The 16,998-nt window shown below is 38.0% G+C and overlaps 1 protein-coding gene across 1 annotated transcript in view; it reads left to right on the top strand.

Annotated features, from left to right (window-relative positions):
• The first annotated feature begins 1,761 nt into the window (after window positions 1-1,761).
• LOC103185078 (collagen alpha-1(IX) chain-like) overlaps window positions 1,762-16,998 on the top strand; it is a 33,521-nt gene continuing 18,284 nt past the window's right edge. The window contains exons 1-6 of the mRNA XM_042346994.1: window positions 1,762-1,782; window positions 8,637-8,745; window positions 11,060-11,491; window positions 13,869-13,992; window positions 15,521-15,911; window positions 16,485-16,562. Of these exons, the coding sequence (XP_042202928.1) occupies window positions 1,762-1,782; window positions 8,637-8,745; window positions 11,060-11,491; window positions 13,869-13,992; window positions 15,521-15,911; window positions 16,485-16,562 (1,155 nt within the window). The remainder of the gene's footprint in view (window positions 1,783-8,636; window positions 8,746-11,059; window positions 11,492-13,868; window positions 13,993-15,520; window positions 15,912-16,484; window positions 16,563-16,998) is intronic.

Below are 16,998 nucleotides of genomic sequence, written 5' to 3'. Positions count from 1 at the left end.
TGGTCATTTTCAATCTACGACTGTTTGTGGGACACTGCTGTGCGCAATTGGCTGCTGCGTTCGCCCACAAATGTACAGTCAATTCACTTTACAGTGTATTCTGTGAAGCACTTTGAGACGTCTAGAAGACGTGAAAAGCGCTATATCAACTGCAAGGATTATTATTATTATTATGGGTTTACAAGTTTATATCTAGGGCTTGGAATCCACCTTGATTGGTGTGTGGAGTTGCTGTACTTCTAACTGGTGCAACTTGCTTAATAGGTAGGGATGCGTATCTGAGCTGTGGGCAGGAAAATAATGGAACACTCCAATGCATTTCATGCTGAGTTTTCCTGTTCACCTTTATGCTCTCAGGGAATTCCTGGTATTTGCCTCTCACCTAGTGAGAGGTCAAACTGCGCTGAACTAGCTCCAAGATAATGTGTTTGGCATTGGAATTGGATCAGTCCTCTGTGGCAATCTTAGTAATCTGGTTCTTGAGTCAGTGGGGTCTGCAGTATTCCAGGGCACCGCTGAATGTCAGCTCCTTGGGACATCTTTCTGACATGAAAGGTGCTGTATAAATGTAATTTTGTTTTTGTTGAAGGCAGACCAGCCATTGCTGGACATTGGCAGGACCTGGAGAGGGATTTGGGGCAGGGATTTTTTCAACTCTTCCTGTTAACCCTGCAAGCCAAAGCCCTAACAGGTATCCCAGCTGGCCAAGCAGGACATTGTTTTCAATGGCAAGCTATACAGTTTTAGCTGGTTAAACTGCAGCAGACCCCAACCACACTGGGGTCCCCAAGCCTTGGCTCTTGCCAACCTGAACCAAATACTCTCCAGAACTGGGTAAGCAGGGTGAGTCTTCTGGGGAATATTCCACTCCAAACCCGGGGATTTCCATCTGTAGGTGGCATGCGTAGAACTCATACTTGGTTTGAATGCTCCTAAGCTTGGCGCTAGGTTTATGCATGTGTCAGACACTTGCCTGACCACAAAATAGATTAATTAAAGAAACAAAAAAAACCTTCAGAACATACTTCTCACATTTTACATTTTTGGTTTGTAAGAACAAAAGAAATGCCAAATGAAAAAAGACAAGGTCCATCTAGTTCACCTTCCACCTTCCTGGTGTTTGCATGCACATATATCCCAAACTACCTATGTACTATATCCATTAATATAAATTATAAAATGAGTTTATAAATTATTTAGTTTCTAATTATTCGAATTAATGTCCAAACATACATAAAGATACTTGAATCCAAATTAAAATGAATATAATTGGTTGTGAAGGACACAAAATACTAATTGACCAAACAAAATAATTAATGTTTGTGAATTCAAGATTATCTAAATATAACTAGAAGAAGCAGCTAGAATTTTCTTAAACCAAGTTTGAAAGTTTTATCCTTTTGAATCGAAGGAATGGTTTGGAATTTTTAAACGCTTATGTGGTAGTGAACCTATAAATCATGACTTTAAACATTGGAAGTTAAAAATGACGCAAGCTGAATGTTTGCATTTAAGAGCTGAAGTATTTCACACGTCTTGATCGATGGCCCTCTGAAATGAGTCTGTGTGGAATGACATAGTAAAAGGCAGATAAAACTTGCATTGAATCACTGGCACACCAGAAACCTGGCTGATGGTTGGTCTTGAATGGAGGTTTGACAGAAAGAAGATTTTGATTAATTATGAAAGAGAACTTTTAAACTTTTAACGTGGAAGTCAGTGTTTTTTGTGTCGACAAACGTATCCTGCACATTTGAAATAATGGCAGCTTCAAAAGCAAAGGTAAGAATGACATTTACTGATATTTAACAGTGCCAAGTCTTGAGATTTCTTAGTTAAAATGTTGGATTAAGACCACCTTCCTGACAATTAAAATACTTGTTTCCTTTAAAGTGCCTGTTTGTGTTTATGGACAAGAGTATGTTTAGCTTATGAAGAACACCACAGCTTGTATTATATGTACTTGGCATTAAATGCAATAAACAATATCATCATAGGTCCTAGATCAATTGTTGTACATAACAGCCAAGGCTGGCCCGCAACATAGCGATGTGGAATAGAGTTAAGCTTTTTTTCCATTATTTGACAGTACAATGAATTAAAGTAAATGAATTGAGATGAGCACAATTTTTAGTGATAGAACCTACAATTTCCAAATGCAGAAAACTACATATGGAAGAAAAGATTCCAGATTGTCTGAGCTCACCCAATCACTTTGGTGAAGAGACCCATATTATATTCTTTATAAAATTACAAGTGGGAGTTTGGTAATGTATTGTGGCATATTATGAATGTTAATGTATCTTATTAAAATATATAGAATATATCACAAAAAATATGAATGCATTTGTTTTTGGGAAGCCAGATGTCTTGATACACTGATACCCATCACCATACTTAACAGTATCCAAGCATAGCTCCAAATTAATTGAACAATATGTGTACATGTATATTTATGTATTCCATGGCTAAAATCTTTCCAGTAAAGTCAACTTATATAGCTCTATTTAGAAGAATATGTTTACGTCTCAGCAGTTTTGGTTAATATTAGCATTGATATTTTAAAACCATAAATATTTTGTTGAATATCAAATGAGAAGATAAAAGTTTTAAAATCTTTTGTTTACTTTGAAGCTCGTAATGATGTGAAAATAAAAGGCTTTTAACTATTTAGGACGATCAAAATGTTCTTTGTGACTGATATTGAGCATAGTATGAATTTGTAGGTTTTTATAATACTATTTCTAGCAGTCAATTTCTTGGGGGGAGTGATTTTTAAAAATATATACTATGTATGTGTGTGTGTGTATATATATATATATCTATGTGTATATATATATCTATTGTATATATATATATAGAGTACTTTCACCATTATGAAATTTTAATAAAAATGAATGAAATTGGAAGAGAAGAGCTTGAATATTCTCGTTTCACAAATCTTCCTGTCTGTATTGTTAAAATCTTAAGGATGTTTGTCAGATTGTTGGTTTATTGAAAACCAAAGTGTTTTAGTACAGGAGAGATGTTAAGAAGCAAAGCGAACAATTTGGTCTTCATTCAGCGACAAACATGTTTCTTTTTTTTTGTACTAAAAGTTTATGAATATTTTTCTATAATGAGTCTAGGTTTATATTATTTATAACTTTCAAAAAAGCTATAATATATATAAGATCTTTATATAAGCTATTTAACTTTAAAAAATCCTAAGGAGGTTTATTGGTAATATCTGAGTCAAATTAGAGATTTTGTATTTAGGTATTGAGTTTGTAAATAAGTTTTTCCAGTTTCTATTGTCATATATTCAGGATATCTTGATGGACAGTGTTATTTGAATACATGCATGGAAATTTATGTTAATATAGGGAAAGTTAGACCGTTACCCTAACAAAGAATGTGCTTTGTGACATTTAACCACAATTTTAAATTGGGTGTGGAGTCCATAGAAGAAAGACCTGTCTATATTGGAACTAATAGAGGCTTTGTTTGTTTCACAAGGTGGAGTGAGCAAACTTTAACCTAAACAGTCAAAGCAATGCTGAAACAGCTTCTTTGGTCCTCATCGATGAAGGTCAATTTTTGTTAAGTGTGAAATGTTAATCCTGCATGTGAAATGTTTCCAGTGGTACAAGTTTTGCCATTATTGCTTAAACTGAATGATAAAGAATTCCATTTGCAGCTTTCCACCCAAGTCACCTGCAAACATTTACAAATACCTAAAATCTTTCATTCATCTAGTTAAGTTATACAGCATTTGTTTTCATGAAGGAATATTGATTGAGGTTTCTCTAGTTTTAAAAGCTGTAAGAAGGAGCATTAAGAACTGTCAGTGGAAGTGATCATTTTTCATTTTGGTTTGACATCAACACAATGTATTGCAGTGGGTTTGCAATCTTGAACTCATACAATATCACTCCCTATGGCTGTGATTTAAGTAGTTGTTTGCCCTTCTAGCATGTATTTGGTCGGTTTTGAGAATTTAAAAATGTACTTCTCCTATAGCCACCACACTGTCTCATGTGGAGTTCCTCAGGGCTCTGTCCTTGGTCCCCTCCTTTTCAATATCTCTATGCTCCCTCTTGGTGACATTATCCGCAGACATGGGATCAATTTCCACATGTATGCGGATGACACCCAACTTACCTCTCCGCCTCCATCCTCGACTCCAGGACCACTGTTGTCCCGAGAGCCAACTTTCTTCAGTTGAACGTCAACAAGACCGAGGCTCTCCTGATTGGCTCCTGTCAGCGCCTCCTCACCTTAGGCGCTGACAGCATCATTATCCTTGGTTGCACACTCCACCTTACTAAGCCAATCTGGAACCCCCATCCCCGCCCGACTCCACTGGCTTCCCATCACACAGAAAATACACTTCCAGATCCTGGTTTTCACCTTCAAAGACCTCCATGGCCTTGCTCCCACCTACCCCTGCGACCTCCTAACCCCAAACCATTGGCATCCTCTGCTCAGTGAGCTCCAGCCTGCGTCACGTCCCCCACCTTGCCTGCCCCACCATTGGCGAGTGGGCCTTCTGCCACTTGCCCAACTCTGGAACTCCATCCCGCAGTCCCTCCGCATCGACTCCTACCTTGCCTCCTTCAAGAACCATCTCAAGACCCTCCTCTTCGGCCATGCCTTCAGTCACCCTCCTTACCCCCCCCCCCCCCCCCCCCCGATCCTCCCTATTCTCGACCCCGAGGTCAGGTCCAAAACACTGACTGTCCAGCGCTTTAGGACTTCACAAAGTGAAAGGAGCTATACAAATGACGCCATGGCACATCTGCATGGTGCTTTCAATTGAATCATTTGGAATCATGTAAAATGCATAGTAATTTAGTAGCAACATAGAAAGAGAAGTACATGCATTGTACAGTTACAATAAAAAGTATAGATATGAAAATAGTTGAATGAATAACTATAGTATTTGAAGACAATGACTTTTTCTAGACTGACATTCCGGGTGTGCTGCATTGTTTTCATGTTCAAATCCATTCACTCCCTGGCACCTCCCTACCTCTTCAACCTCCTCACTCCCCTCAACTGGCACCAATCACTTGACTGGCACTGGTCTCCTGCTCGTCCCTCGCACCCACGGCCCCACCATTGGAAGTCATGCTTTCAGCCATTACACCACGAAACACTGGAACACTCACCCTCAATCCCTCCGCCTTGCCCCCTCTCCCCTCTTTCAAGTCCTGCCTGAAAACGTTCTCCTTCATCCGTGCTTACGGCCACCTCTCCCCGGCTCAGAGTCAGGCTCCGCCACTGTTAAGCGCTCTGAGACACTACCCTGCAAGTTGTTGGAGGTGCTGTCTGTCGGATAAGATGTTAAACCAAGTTTGCATCTGCCTGTTCCTGTGGACATTTAGCCATGGCACAATTCAAAACAGAAGGGAATTTCTCCCATTGTGCTGACAAGTATTCAGAGAAAAAATATTCGACAATCACTTTGTGGCTGTATGTGGGACATTGCTGTGTGCAAATTGGTTGCCATGTTTGCCTAAAATACATGGCCACATATTTCACAGTAAATCCTGTGAAGAGTTCGGATGGCATGAAAAGCCTATATCAAATGCTATGATTGATATTGCTGGGTAAGCATCTGAATAGCAATTTTACTTATGATTAACACAAATACTTATATTGTTGCCAAACAGCAGAAATGTTTTTTAAAAAGTCTTGTAATCGATTACATATACTGAAAGAAAGTTATTTTTTTTATTCAGGTGAATGGACCCTGCATGCCAATGAAAAGATATGTAGAATGTACATCCAGATTGTAATATTGTCACATCTATTTTGCTGAGTGGGAATAAAAATCCCCAAACCAAAAAAAGGAGGTTTGTTTTCCCTATAGGATTTAATGTCAATTTATACAAAACTATTTCCTCCCAGAATATCTTATTCACTGCCATGTTCTTTCAATTCTGTGAGAAATCCCCCAGAAGAACACTACAATATAGAAGTATTGGACCTGTGTGTTGGAGGTGGCTTATTTTGGATGAGACTTCAAACTAAACACTGTTCTATCTGTTCAAGTAGACACTAAAGATCCCAGGTCACTATGTGATAGCATACTGTCAAAAGAGAAGGGAATATCATTTGGTGTCCTGGCAATCAAATTAATTGGCTATTCATCTCATTCCTGTTGTTGGATCATTCTGGAACAAATTCCTATCATGTTAACCTGTAAAAATCGTAATGATTTGTTAAGTACTAAAGATGTTTCAACATGATAATACCTATAAAATGCAAGCTCTATCCAGAATTAATAGAGTGGTAAACTGTCCCATATTGTCATCACTGACTTTAAAAGGTCTTCCTTGTGAACACAAAAAAAATTCCCTCTTTGACAGTCTAATTTTGTTTTATACAAAAAGGGCATCTAGAAATATTTAAAAAAAATTAAAACTCAGTGAAATGTGTCAAAAATGAAAATTTCAGCCGAATTAGCAAAATTATATACAATTGAGAGAATTTCCTATTTTCAACTTTTAAGATGGTATGTAAACAAGTGTAAACACCCAAAATTTCCTTTGGATGATTTTTGTTTGGTCAGCCGGGTATCTGGCACATGCAGAAACCTATCATCATGCTTAAGAGTATCCAAACCAAACTGAGATTTCCATATATCCCACCTACACAAGGAAATTCCAGAGATAGATTGTTGGAATGGAATGCGCAATCTCTCCCTGGAGGGACGCATCCTGCTAACCTAATTCAGAAAGTATTGGGCGCAGGTTGACAAGAGCCAAGACCTGGGGACACCAGAGCGTGCATTGGAATCTAACCAGCTAAACTGCATAGTTTGCCATTGATACTGCTGTCTGGCAAGCTTTCCTGCTGCTTGTCTAGCTAGGACCACCCTACACATTAGGGCTTTGGCTTGCAGGGTTAATAGGAGCTGAGGATGACTCCCTACCTTGACTGGTCTGCCCTTCCAGGTCCTGCTGATGAGCCAGGCTGGCTGTACTGTGAACCCGCCTGACTCAGGAACTGGACTACCAAGCCAGCCACAGAGGGCTGGCTCGAATCTAACATCCCATTGCCAAGAATGTCACCTTGGAGCGAATTCAGTTCCAAGGAGACCCCGTTGGTCATTCGACATCTGACAAGCGTGGGTTTGAGCCCTCACTAGGTGGGTGGTAGGTACAAGGAACTCCCTGCGAGCTTCCCAGTGAGCAACACAGCTCAGCATGAAATGAGCATTGCCACTATCTTCATGTCTGCAACTCGGGCACCCATGCCTTCCCATTGAGAAATGGTTCCACCAATTGTAGGTGCGGAGTTTAAGCAACAGCTGCTTGCCTCGCTGCAGCCCAGTCAAGGTGGATTCCAGGCACGGAGTTAGTTAGCTGTAAGAGAATAAAAACAATATTATTAATGTTAACACATTAATTTTAAGATATCACTGCTGCTGTATCAGGATGGTTATTTTCCGGCCTGTCTCCAGCAAGCTGTTCAGATTCACACATTTTAAATGTTTTGTTTTACACCTAATAGAAACTCCTGCGTCTCCCTATGTTCTGCACTATCTATAGCTAAATGGGAGGGCAGACAAGTTCCTCCCATCAGACTGCCACTGTAACTGGCAGCTAGGAGATATGGAAGAACAGCTGGTGGTAGTACTTTTCTCACCCTTTTGTGAGTGCTGGGCATTCACTTGGTTTCTTCCCATTAGAGTACATTTGAGTTCAGTAACTCCAGTATAATATGGAAGATATGCTCCACCATTACAGTAATGTTGTTCCTTGGTGACTATTTTAAAAAAAGGAGCTTGTGATTCCAAGTCATAAAACAGATGGAAAGTTTAGGGATGTTTGTAAGAAAACACTACACTTTGATCCACTGCTGAGCAAAGGAATGCTACCTGTCAAATGCAATAGATTGAATAATGTTAGATTGCTGTCCTCAGCTTCACTTGATTGCATTCATAGTCAGGAAGAATTTCACAATTTTCTTTCTGTTGCATCCCTTAAGAAACTCAGTAATGTAGGATTTCATATTATTCATAGGTTTAAAAAAAGGTTTTTATGATGATAAATAATTTACAACTGTAATAATTCTCAATCTGGCATCAAGAAATGTATAATTAAAATATCTCTCGTCAATAGAGAAAATGATTAGTTCACAAATGACTTGAGGATGGAAGAGCACTTTGCTCTTTAAAAGAAAATTTGTGCAAGAATCAATCTCAAACCTAGCTCTTCCTTTATCTTAAAACAATACAAAACACCTGTAATTGTGATCAATTATGCCAATCCATTCAATTACACACAAAAGATATATGTGCTGAACACGTAAATTATGGATGTTTTTGAACCAACTGTTTGTTCAGCGCCTTGTTGATTGCCAATGGTTATTATTTCATCCATATTATCCAGACACCCTTCAAAGAAGCTGTTTGATTCGTTGTCATTAACTAAGATATATTATTGATCAGTTGATTTCAATATTATAATTGAATGTAGTCATGCTAGATTGAAAGAAAGGCTGGATGATTCACTGACCAGGCTTGTGGAAGTTGGGCAAATTACAAAATGCAACCATGTCCCAGAGATGGAAGCACAATATTATAATTTAGTGTGTCAAACCAATTATCTAATTCTTATATCGTTTTTAACCCAAACTTGCAGATTTTTACCATACCTGGGAGGATACGTGAACTGTGTCTAATTATTTATTTCCTCATTGTTCTGCATTCACTTCATGTTAGTTGTGAAGAGTATTCCGGCTATGTTTCTGGTGAGTAAAGATTGAACAGCTTACATTTATTATCAATTAATTTAAAGTTCGTTGTTTCTCTTATGTGTCCTATTTGTTTTTATTGTTCCCTGGAATTACATTTTATTTCTATTAAAATATAGTAATTCGAAATCACTTGAGATTGATCACCTGAGCACATACCCAATCATTACTGGGGCAACTTTTCCATGTCTGAAACCTGAAAGATTTTTATTATCTAACACATATAAAGCATTAACACACTATTTTGGTGATCTATTTTGCAGAAATGTGGCTACTTTTGACAACCCTGTCTTCCTAATATCAATGATACCTTTGTTTTCCACTCAAATGCATGTGGAGGCGAATGACGGAATTTATCTTTCTGCTAATGTCACAATTAGGTGGTTACAAAACAATTGATTTAAATATTAAGCCTAAAGATTTTAAGTACTTAAATTTAACTGTGTTCAATTTAATGCCTGCAGCATGCAACTAACAGCCCAATTTCCAGATTTTCTCTAAATGTTTTCTATTTTGCTAAATCAGGTAAAGCTATAACAAATGTATTGATATTTGTTTTATGATCACGTGGAGATAATATAGAGCATGTTAAATGCATAGAAAGTGTTTTGCATTATATTTAATGATATTTTTCTGATGTTTTGCAGTTTATTGTAGGAGATATTGTTTTATAATTTTATTAAGTTTCTAGCTCAGTCTATATCAAACACACATATTGCTTAACATCAAGACTGTTGCATCATATTGGTCCATTAAGAAACTGGAAGACAGATGGTGGAAAAATACTTGCAGTCTGCCTGAAGGCATTCTCTGGTAGATGGTCAATGTTGAAGATTTTTGTGGTACAGTACTGAGGTTGTCTGTGTTCATTTATTTTTCAACATCTCATTTTCTCATTTCTTTCCATTGAGCTGAACTTGTGAAAAATTCACAAGTACACCCACATATCCTGTACAGTATAATTCAGAAATGCTTTTACGCTCATTTTAGATTGCTGTCTTGGGTTGGCTGGGCTTCTCATAACTAACCAGTCCACAGTGCAAACATCCTGATAATACATGTGAATTTCAAGGGAAACATTTATTCTGTTTGTCTATATCAAACAGCTTCCTGCGTAATAGAAGTTAGAGAAATGACAGAAGATGTAATATATTTTGAAAGTGATGTGTAGATCTTATGAATAATTAGATCCTTCATTAACATTTTTCCTATCAAAAACATATTACTGAGTATGTTTTCTATTTTTAAAATATATTTTTAAAACGTTTGAGCAAAATCATACAGATGGGAGTGGAATGTGGTAAGGATAAAAAGGGGATTTTTCTAATGCCAAATATCATTAGATTTGTGTCCTGCAGGTTTAGATTGATAGCTGAAGGGATTTATTGTCACAGTAGTAGGTCATCATGCAGTTATTTTTCTTTGAGATTACTATAAAAATATGAGGTATAGTTTGGTACTGAAATCTTTAATATAATGACCAATGTAATATTCATAATATTCAAACTTGGAGTAAAAACAAGTATCTAAATCAAAATGTGGACAATTGGTAAACCATTAGAGGCTGTGTGAATATGTTAAACGTTTATTGAAAATGACAACTGGAAAAACAGACAGAAAAGTTGGAGATTTTGAGAAACCTTAATGTTGCTGGTCTCCTTTGGCATCAATGTTGTACAAAGATTATTCTGTAATGGAATATTACATTGCTGTTTGGACTGCAGAGAAGCCTCATCTCTTGCTTCTGGACTACGTGCAGTCAATCCAAAACCATAAAGACCATTGGATTGGATAAGATTAACCTACTCATTACCAGAGCCTATATTCTGTAATCCTGGAATCCGGCCTGCCAGCCTTTTACAGGACTCACAGATTGGAGTAACATCGCATGAGTTGCTAGCACTTATGCTAGACCGCTACTAGGAACACAAGAGCTATTGCATTTGAATCCCAGCCTGTTGCATCAATTGAAAATCACTACTGCATATCGGCAGTGAAGCTTTACACAGCGCTTCCCCTGGCAGGCAATGTTGCCACCCAAATCGTCACCTTTGTATGTAGAGTACTAGGCTAATTCAGTTATAATCACTATCTGCTTAATTTGTATTGTTGGAGTGAACAGTGGCCAGCATGAACTCTCTTGGCCTTTCACACTTTAACAAACCATCGGGGTGAAGTTCCTGAGACTTCCGGCCTCAATACAGTTGCCTCTGGTTGAACTCCATTTTAAATATCCTCATTAAATGCCCTGTAACTCCTCAAACCCAGCTTTACTCAAGGTTGCTGCTGAAGTTAACTATTTTTCCTTTAGGAGATGGTGACAAGCATGCCTTTGAAGGGTCAGTAGCTGGAGACTTACACAGAGAGCCATCAGAATTCATCGAGTCAGGAAGCGTTCCCTTTGAGGAAGAAATGTCTGGCGATGACTTTGTAATCACAGCAACACATATCCCAGATATTACTGAAAGTGGATCAGGACTTTATCCTGAAATGTTAGTACCAGATCCTGATGACGTTTACGCCATCGCTTCTGGATATCCAGACATTTCAGAAACTGGTTCCACTGGGCCCGCGGTAGAGATGAGCACAAATAAAGGCTATCCTTACACTACCCCGACAGTTTCTTATACTACTGCCAAAGAGGTCATCACCAGCACAAGAATATTCCCATTCAGCTATTCCAGAGAAATGCCGCAGGTGGAGGAGGAGTTGCTGCCAGTCCCTGATGTGGGACAGAAGGAAGGTACGTGACAAGGCTGACAGGGGCTGCCACCAGTGCATGCAATAAAACAGAAAATATGTGTTTGCGTTAGTAAAATGAAGAAGGAAGCGTTGGAATGAACCTTGGTCTTCAAACCAAACACACCTTGCAGCCGAAAATAATTCAGTCGCCTAATATTTTAATGTGTTCTGTAATCAACAGCTTTTAGATATGGAGGGACAAGGAGCAGGAGAAAGGCATAATTTCAATGATCCCATGTTTCTCTTCTGTTCTCCCTTTGGTAATTTTATTTGACTTTGTGTCTTGTGCCACACACCATTCTCATTAAGAGACAGATGGATAATCTGTGAGTCGTGCACTACCAGTTGCCTCTTGATCCAATTGCTAGGCCTATCAAGAAAAGCCCAAGACAAACCCACCCACCAAATTTTGACACTTCACCAATGCTCACCTTGCCTTGTGATAATATGACTTGGTTTAGGAACCCATGGGCCCCTCATCATTATGCAGTTCAACATACATGACCATCAACACATTGCTCTTCTACACCATCTTCTCTTTGCTACTCTTCAGGAGGAGTGAAGATATATTTCTTAATGCTCAAATCTGTTTGGCACATCGAAAAGAAAATGCACTTCATATTTAAACTATTCTTGAGCTAACATTGAAACTTATTTAAGACCAATTCAGAATAGATGACCACCATTGAACAACATCTGGAATGTTAAACTGATTAAATAATTGTAGTAGAGACTTAATGGTTGAATTTCAACCCTTTGATTTTTCTCATCAATTAAGACTAATGTTCATTTTAAATTGCCAGTGATGCTCTATACTTGCTTGTGTGGAAACATAAACATTTACACCTGATTTTAAAAACCTTTGAACCTATAATTTTTTGTTCTTTGAAAAATTTGGAACAATATGCCTTTACACATTGATTTGAACTACTTTACTAAAACCCAGGATTCACATTGAAGGGCACATTGCCACAATCAGTTCGATCACAAATTATTTCTGACAGTTTCAACTCTAACAACAATGTTCAAACATTCTGAAGTTCCTAGGATTACAAAAGACTTGTGAATATTGCAGGAATAGGTGATGAATCTGATACATTCTCCTGTTGGTCCTGACAAACTGCTGTGGAAAATCCCTAAGGACAACTGAACTCTTGTTTTGGATGGAATAATGTCAAAATATGAAAAAAAACACAAAATGTGTTTTTAAATGCCAACATTAGATGGGAAGAGGTAGTAATTTATTGATAATCAGAAAGTTAAATAAGCCCCAAAGGACTTGAAACTGAACATTCACAGTACTCAGGAAAAGCAAACACATTTCTAACCTAAAAAATACATAAATATGGAATTTCAAAATTAGAACCGTTTATTTCTATATATTATAATATTTCCATATATTTATATATAAAAACACGTATTGTGAGGCACAATTCTGTCAAACATTACAAAGCGAAAACTGATCCATGTGCAGTCAGTTCACTGAGATATCACCTTACCTAAAATACACTGCAGGATTGGAGCTGTCCAGGTGCAATGTTCCAAGCTGGATTTCTTCATAGCACAGCAACATGTGGTTCAGAACACTTGCCAGAGGATTGTATTTGTGAGTAAACTATTTAAAGTTTACAGTAAAAGAAAACCGAGTTCACTTTCACCTTAAAAGCGATACACTGTATTATCATTCATTCATACTCACCATTAACACTTAGCTCATTGCATCATCGTCACTCATATATCATATTTTTAACTGATCATTATGATTGTTGCTTTTTTTTGTTAGTTTTCATTTGAATTTGCAACAGCTTCTTGCTCACAGCCTGTAAGTACTGCCCATTGCTCATTGCAGACATTGTTCACTGTTCAGTACCAGAAAATGCTGATTAGAACAGTGAATGATGCATTTAAAATATTGAATTATCTTTTATTCCCAGAACAGACTATATTAAGATTTTTTTTGTTATTTATAATAGATGTTATTATGTTATATTTTAAGACTGTCTTTAAAAACTGAAATAACCTTGCAGCCATCAAAGGATTTAGACATCCAAAATCAAGACCTTCCATAACAATTGTGCATTTCCTAACTATAAGCTGTGTTCTGCCTGATATTTCAATATAATAATAATAATTATCCTTGCATTTGATGTAGCGGCATATAATGTTTGAGGTGTATCAAAGCGCTTCACAGAATATACTGTAAAGTGAATTAACTGCACATTTTGTGGATGAAGTGCGGTAGGCAATTGCGCACAGTGATATACTCAGAGTACTAAATAATATCCATCTGTCAATTTTGTTTACATTAAAATACTGGTTGATGGAATTTAAAAGAGAATCGTGATTTTGTTAATAGACACATTTACCCTCTGTTCCAGTTACTGATGTGCTAGATACATTAAAAATATTGAGCATACCAGGAATTAATGTAGTGGAAGGATCCAAAATAGGCCTAACAGCCTATCGCCTAGAAAGAAGTATACAGATTGGGAAAGAAACAAGGTATGTGATGTATGAAAGGGCTATCATTTAAAGGTTGAGAGATTTGTAATATAGTGTGTTTGCTTTTTTTATTCATTCCCTTCTATTTAGCATAGGACCTCTTATATCAGAAAGACTTCACAGGATTTAGTGCACAGCACATTCTCCAATGTTTAGTTTCCAACATTCACTAACATTATTTTATTTACCAGTTTTTAAGATGAGTGTTTCCCAATTACCTACTTAAAATGCATACATTGCTTACAAGAAATCAGGAGCAACATTTTAATAATTCTTGTATTTTATACAGCCTGGCAAGACATCACACTCCATGGTGAATTCCTGTGAAATGTAGTTACCATGTGTTTGTAGATAATCCAGGAGCCATTTTAAACAAAGCAAGGTCCCTGTGAAGGGAATGAACAATTTATCTGAAGGATTGTCGACCAGAACATTGGGAGAAACATCCTTCTCATTTTGAATAATATTCTGGGATTTTTAACATACACTTGAACAACAGATGTGACCCTGGTTTAACATCTTATCGAAAGGATGGCACCGCTTACACTATTGTGTTGCACCAACATTGCACTGGAGTGCCTATCAGCATTAGGAGCCATCAAGCTTCAACATAGAGTTTGAACACACACCTTTTTAACTAGAAGCAAAAACGTTGAGCTCATTTTATTACTGCCATGAGAACAATGATGGTACAATGCTTGGTGCTGTTGAGAAAATGTATAATGAAACTGGAAACATCGACTTAGCAACTACAGTTGGACTGTAATTTCCACAAAAAAGAGAACAGATCTCTGTATTTCCATCATTTGCCTTCTCACCTCCAGGTTTGACCTCCTTGGCTTCCTTCAAACTCAACAAACGAGTGTGCAACATTGATATTCAGTTTGATCTTCAGCTGACATTCATTCCCAAACCAATACTACATTTCTTCAACCTCTGCATTATCCATCTTTATCCTATCTCACATCAAATCTGTAGAAACCCTCATTCATGTCTTTGTTATCTCCTGACTAGACTTTTTAAATATATTCCTAAATCCAGCTAATACAAAACTCCACTGGCTGTACCCTCACCCGCACCAAATCCTGCATTCTCATCCAGGGGCCAAGCCAGGGTTTACAATTGTGGTTGCTGGGCGGGATGTCATTAGTGAAGCCACTTTCTTGTTGCTCTCTAAGCTGCTTCATGCTTCCCACTCTGGCTCTCTTCCTGTCGCTCTCCATGCTGCCTCTCAAGAGATTGGTATGAGGCATGAAGCAACGTGAAGAGCAACATAAAGAGAGGCAGAACGGGAGGTATGAGGCAGCGGGTAGAGCAATGGGACCAGGTATGAGGCAGTACGTAGAGTGACAGGAAGAGGGGAGGAGTGGGAGGTATGAGACAACAACAAATTACATTTGTATAGTGCCATATCAGTGTGCCACCAGAATGGAATTTATTATTTCATTGACAAGTTTGAAAAAGCTTCACATTCACCTTTAAAATATGTTTTCAATTGTTCAGCAAAAATATTATTTACATTTTACAGATTTGTTCATCCATATGGATTCCCCAAAGAATTCTCATTGGTCTCGACCTTCAGAATGAGAGAAGACACTCCTGAGATGGTGTGGAATCTATGGGAAGTGACCGATAGAAACGGGGATGAGCAGCTCCGACTTCGCCTGTATGGAGAGACGAATGCAGTTGAAGTCTACAATGTGGCAGCTGTGGGAGAGGAGATCACCATCTTTGAGAACATAGGACAGCTGTTTGATGGGGCCTGGCACAAGCTGTCATTAAGCGCCAAAAGGAACCAGTTAACTTTGCTTGTTGACTGTCAGCAGGTTGGCACAGCCCCCATTAGACAGTATGGATCTATTACTACTGATGGATTTACCTCTCTAGCTACAGCAGCAAAGGCTGATTCTACACTACTAGTAAGTCTTTTTCCGTATATGAAGTCTATTCATTTTATTAACTGTTAAATATATAGGAGAGCTATTCTGGTAGCTCGGTTGGTTCAGCAAGGGGTAGGATTCTTACTGTTTCCACTCAACCCTTTATTCTTTGGAGCCTGACAAAATTTGTATCATATCAAAAATGCCCCCTCTTGAGGAGAAGTAAGCAGGGTCTGCTTGGGGGAGATGCCTCAGAAAATCAGGTGGGTCTGCAGTAATATAATGTAAATGTAGAGGTGACATTATTTTAGCTCACAACCTCCATCAGGGTAACATCCTAGAGAGCTGAGTGGCATTGGAGGAAATGTGTGAAATGACAAATTTAATGATAATAACAGTGCAATGAATCAATAAAACAGCTTCTTCTTTAGTTTTCACACTCACAAAGAGCCAGATTGAGACTGGCCATAACCATTTGATTCACAGATGTCTGGGAGAGGAGATTTTCATGCCATCAGTTTGGTCTGGATATGAAACCTTGATTTGAAGCAATAGTTCACTAACCCACTGAAATGTACCTCCATTCACCCTACAATATTGTTTCTGCTTCAGGTGGATCTACAACAGTTCAAGATTTATAGTAATCCAAATAAAGCAGCTGATGAAAGGTGCTGTGAAATTCCAGGAATTGTAAGTACTGTGCAAAATGCCTGAGAAAGGAAAATCTTCCTATTATATATTTTCTTTCCCATTTGTTGTGTTTCCTTATATCAATGCAAGTTATTATTTATTAGAATAAGAGACTAACATTTGCTTTAATTTTCTTTTAATTTCTTCATGAATTGCACCTTTTTTTTGGAGGATTTACTGCTCTCTTTTTACCTGAATTAGTTTCTGTCATGAGCTTGTCTGTCGGACATCAGGAACTGGATGAGCGCAAATTTCCTGCAGTTGAACGTCAACAAGACGGAAGCCATACTCTTTGGCTCCCGCCGACGTCTTCCGTCCCATGGTTCCGACCTCCTCAACCTACCCGACCTATCTTTAATACTCTCTGAACCTCTGCGCAACTTAGGCATCAGGTTCGATCCACAGTTATCCTTCCTCCCCCACATCTGGTCCCTGA

This window comes from Callorhinchus milii, unplaced genomic scaffold, assembly GCF_018977255.1.
Source record: "Callorhinchus milii isolate IMCB2004 unplaced genomic scaffold, IMCB_Cmil_1.0 Scaffold2, whole genome shotgun sequence".
Taxonomy (NCBI): domain Eukaryota; kingdom Metazoa; phylum Chordata; class Chondrichthyes; order Chimaeriformes; family Callorhinchidae; genus Callorhinchus; species Callorhinchus milii.
The sequence above is the reverse complement of the archived record's forward strand: the minus strand, read 5'-3'. Positions and strand labels throughout refer to the sequence as shown.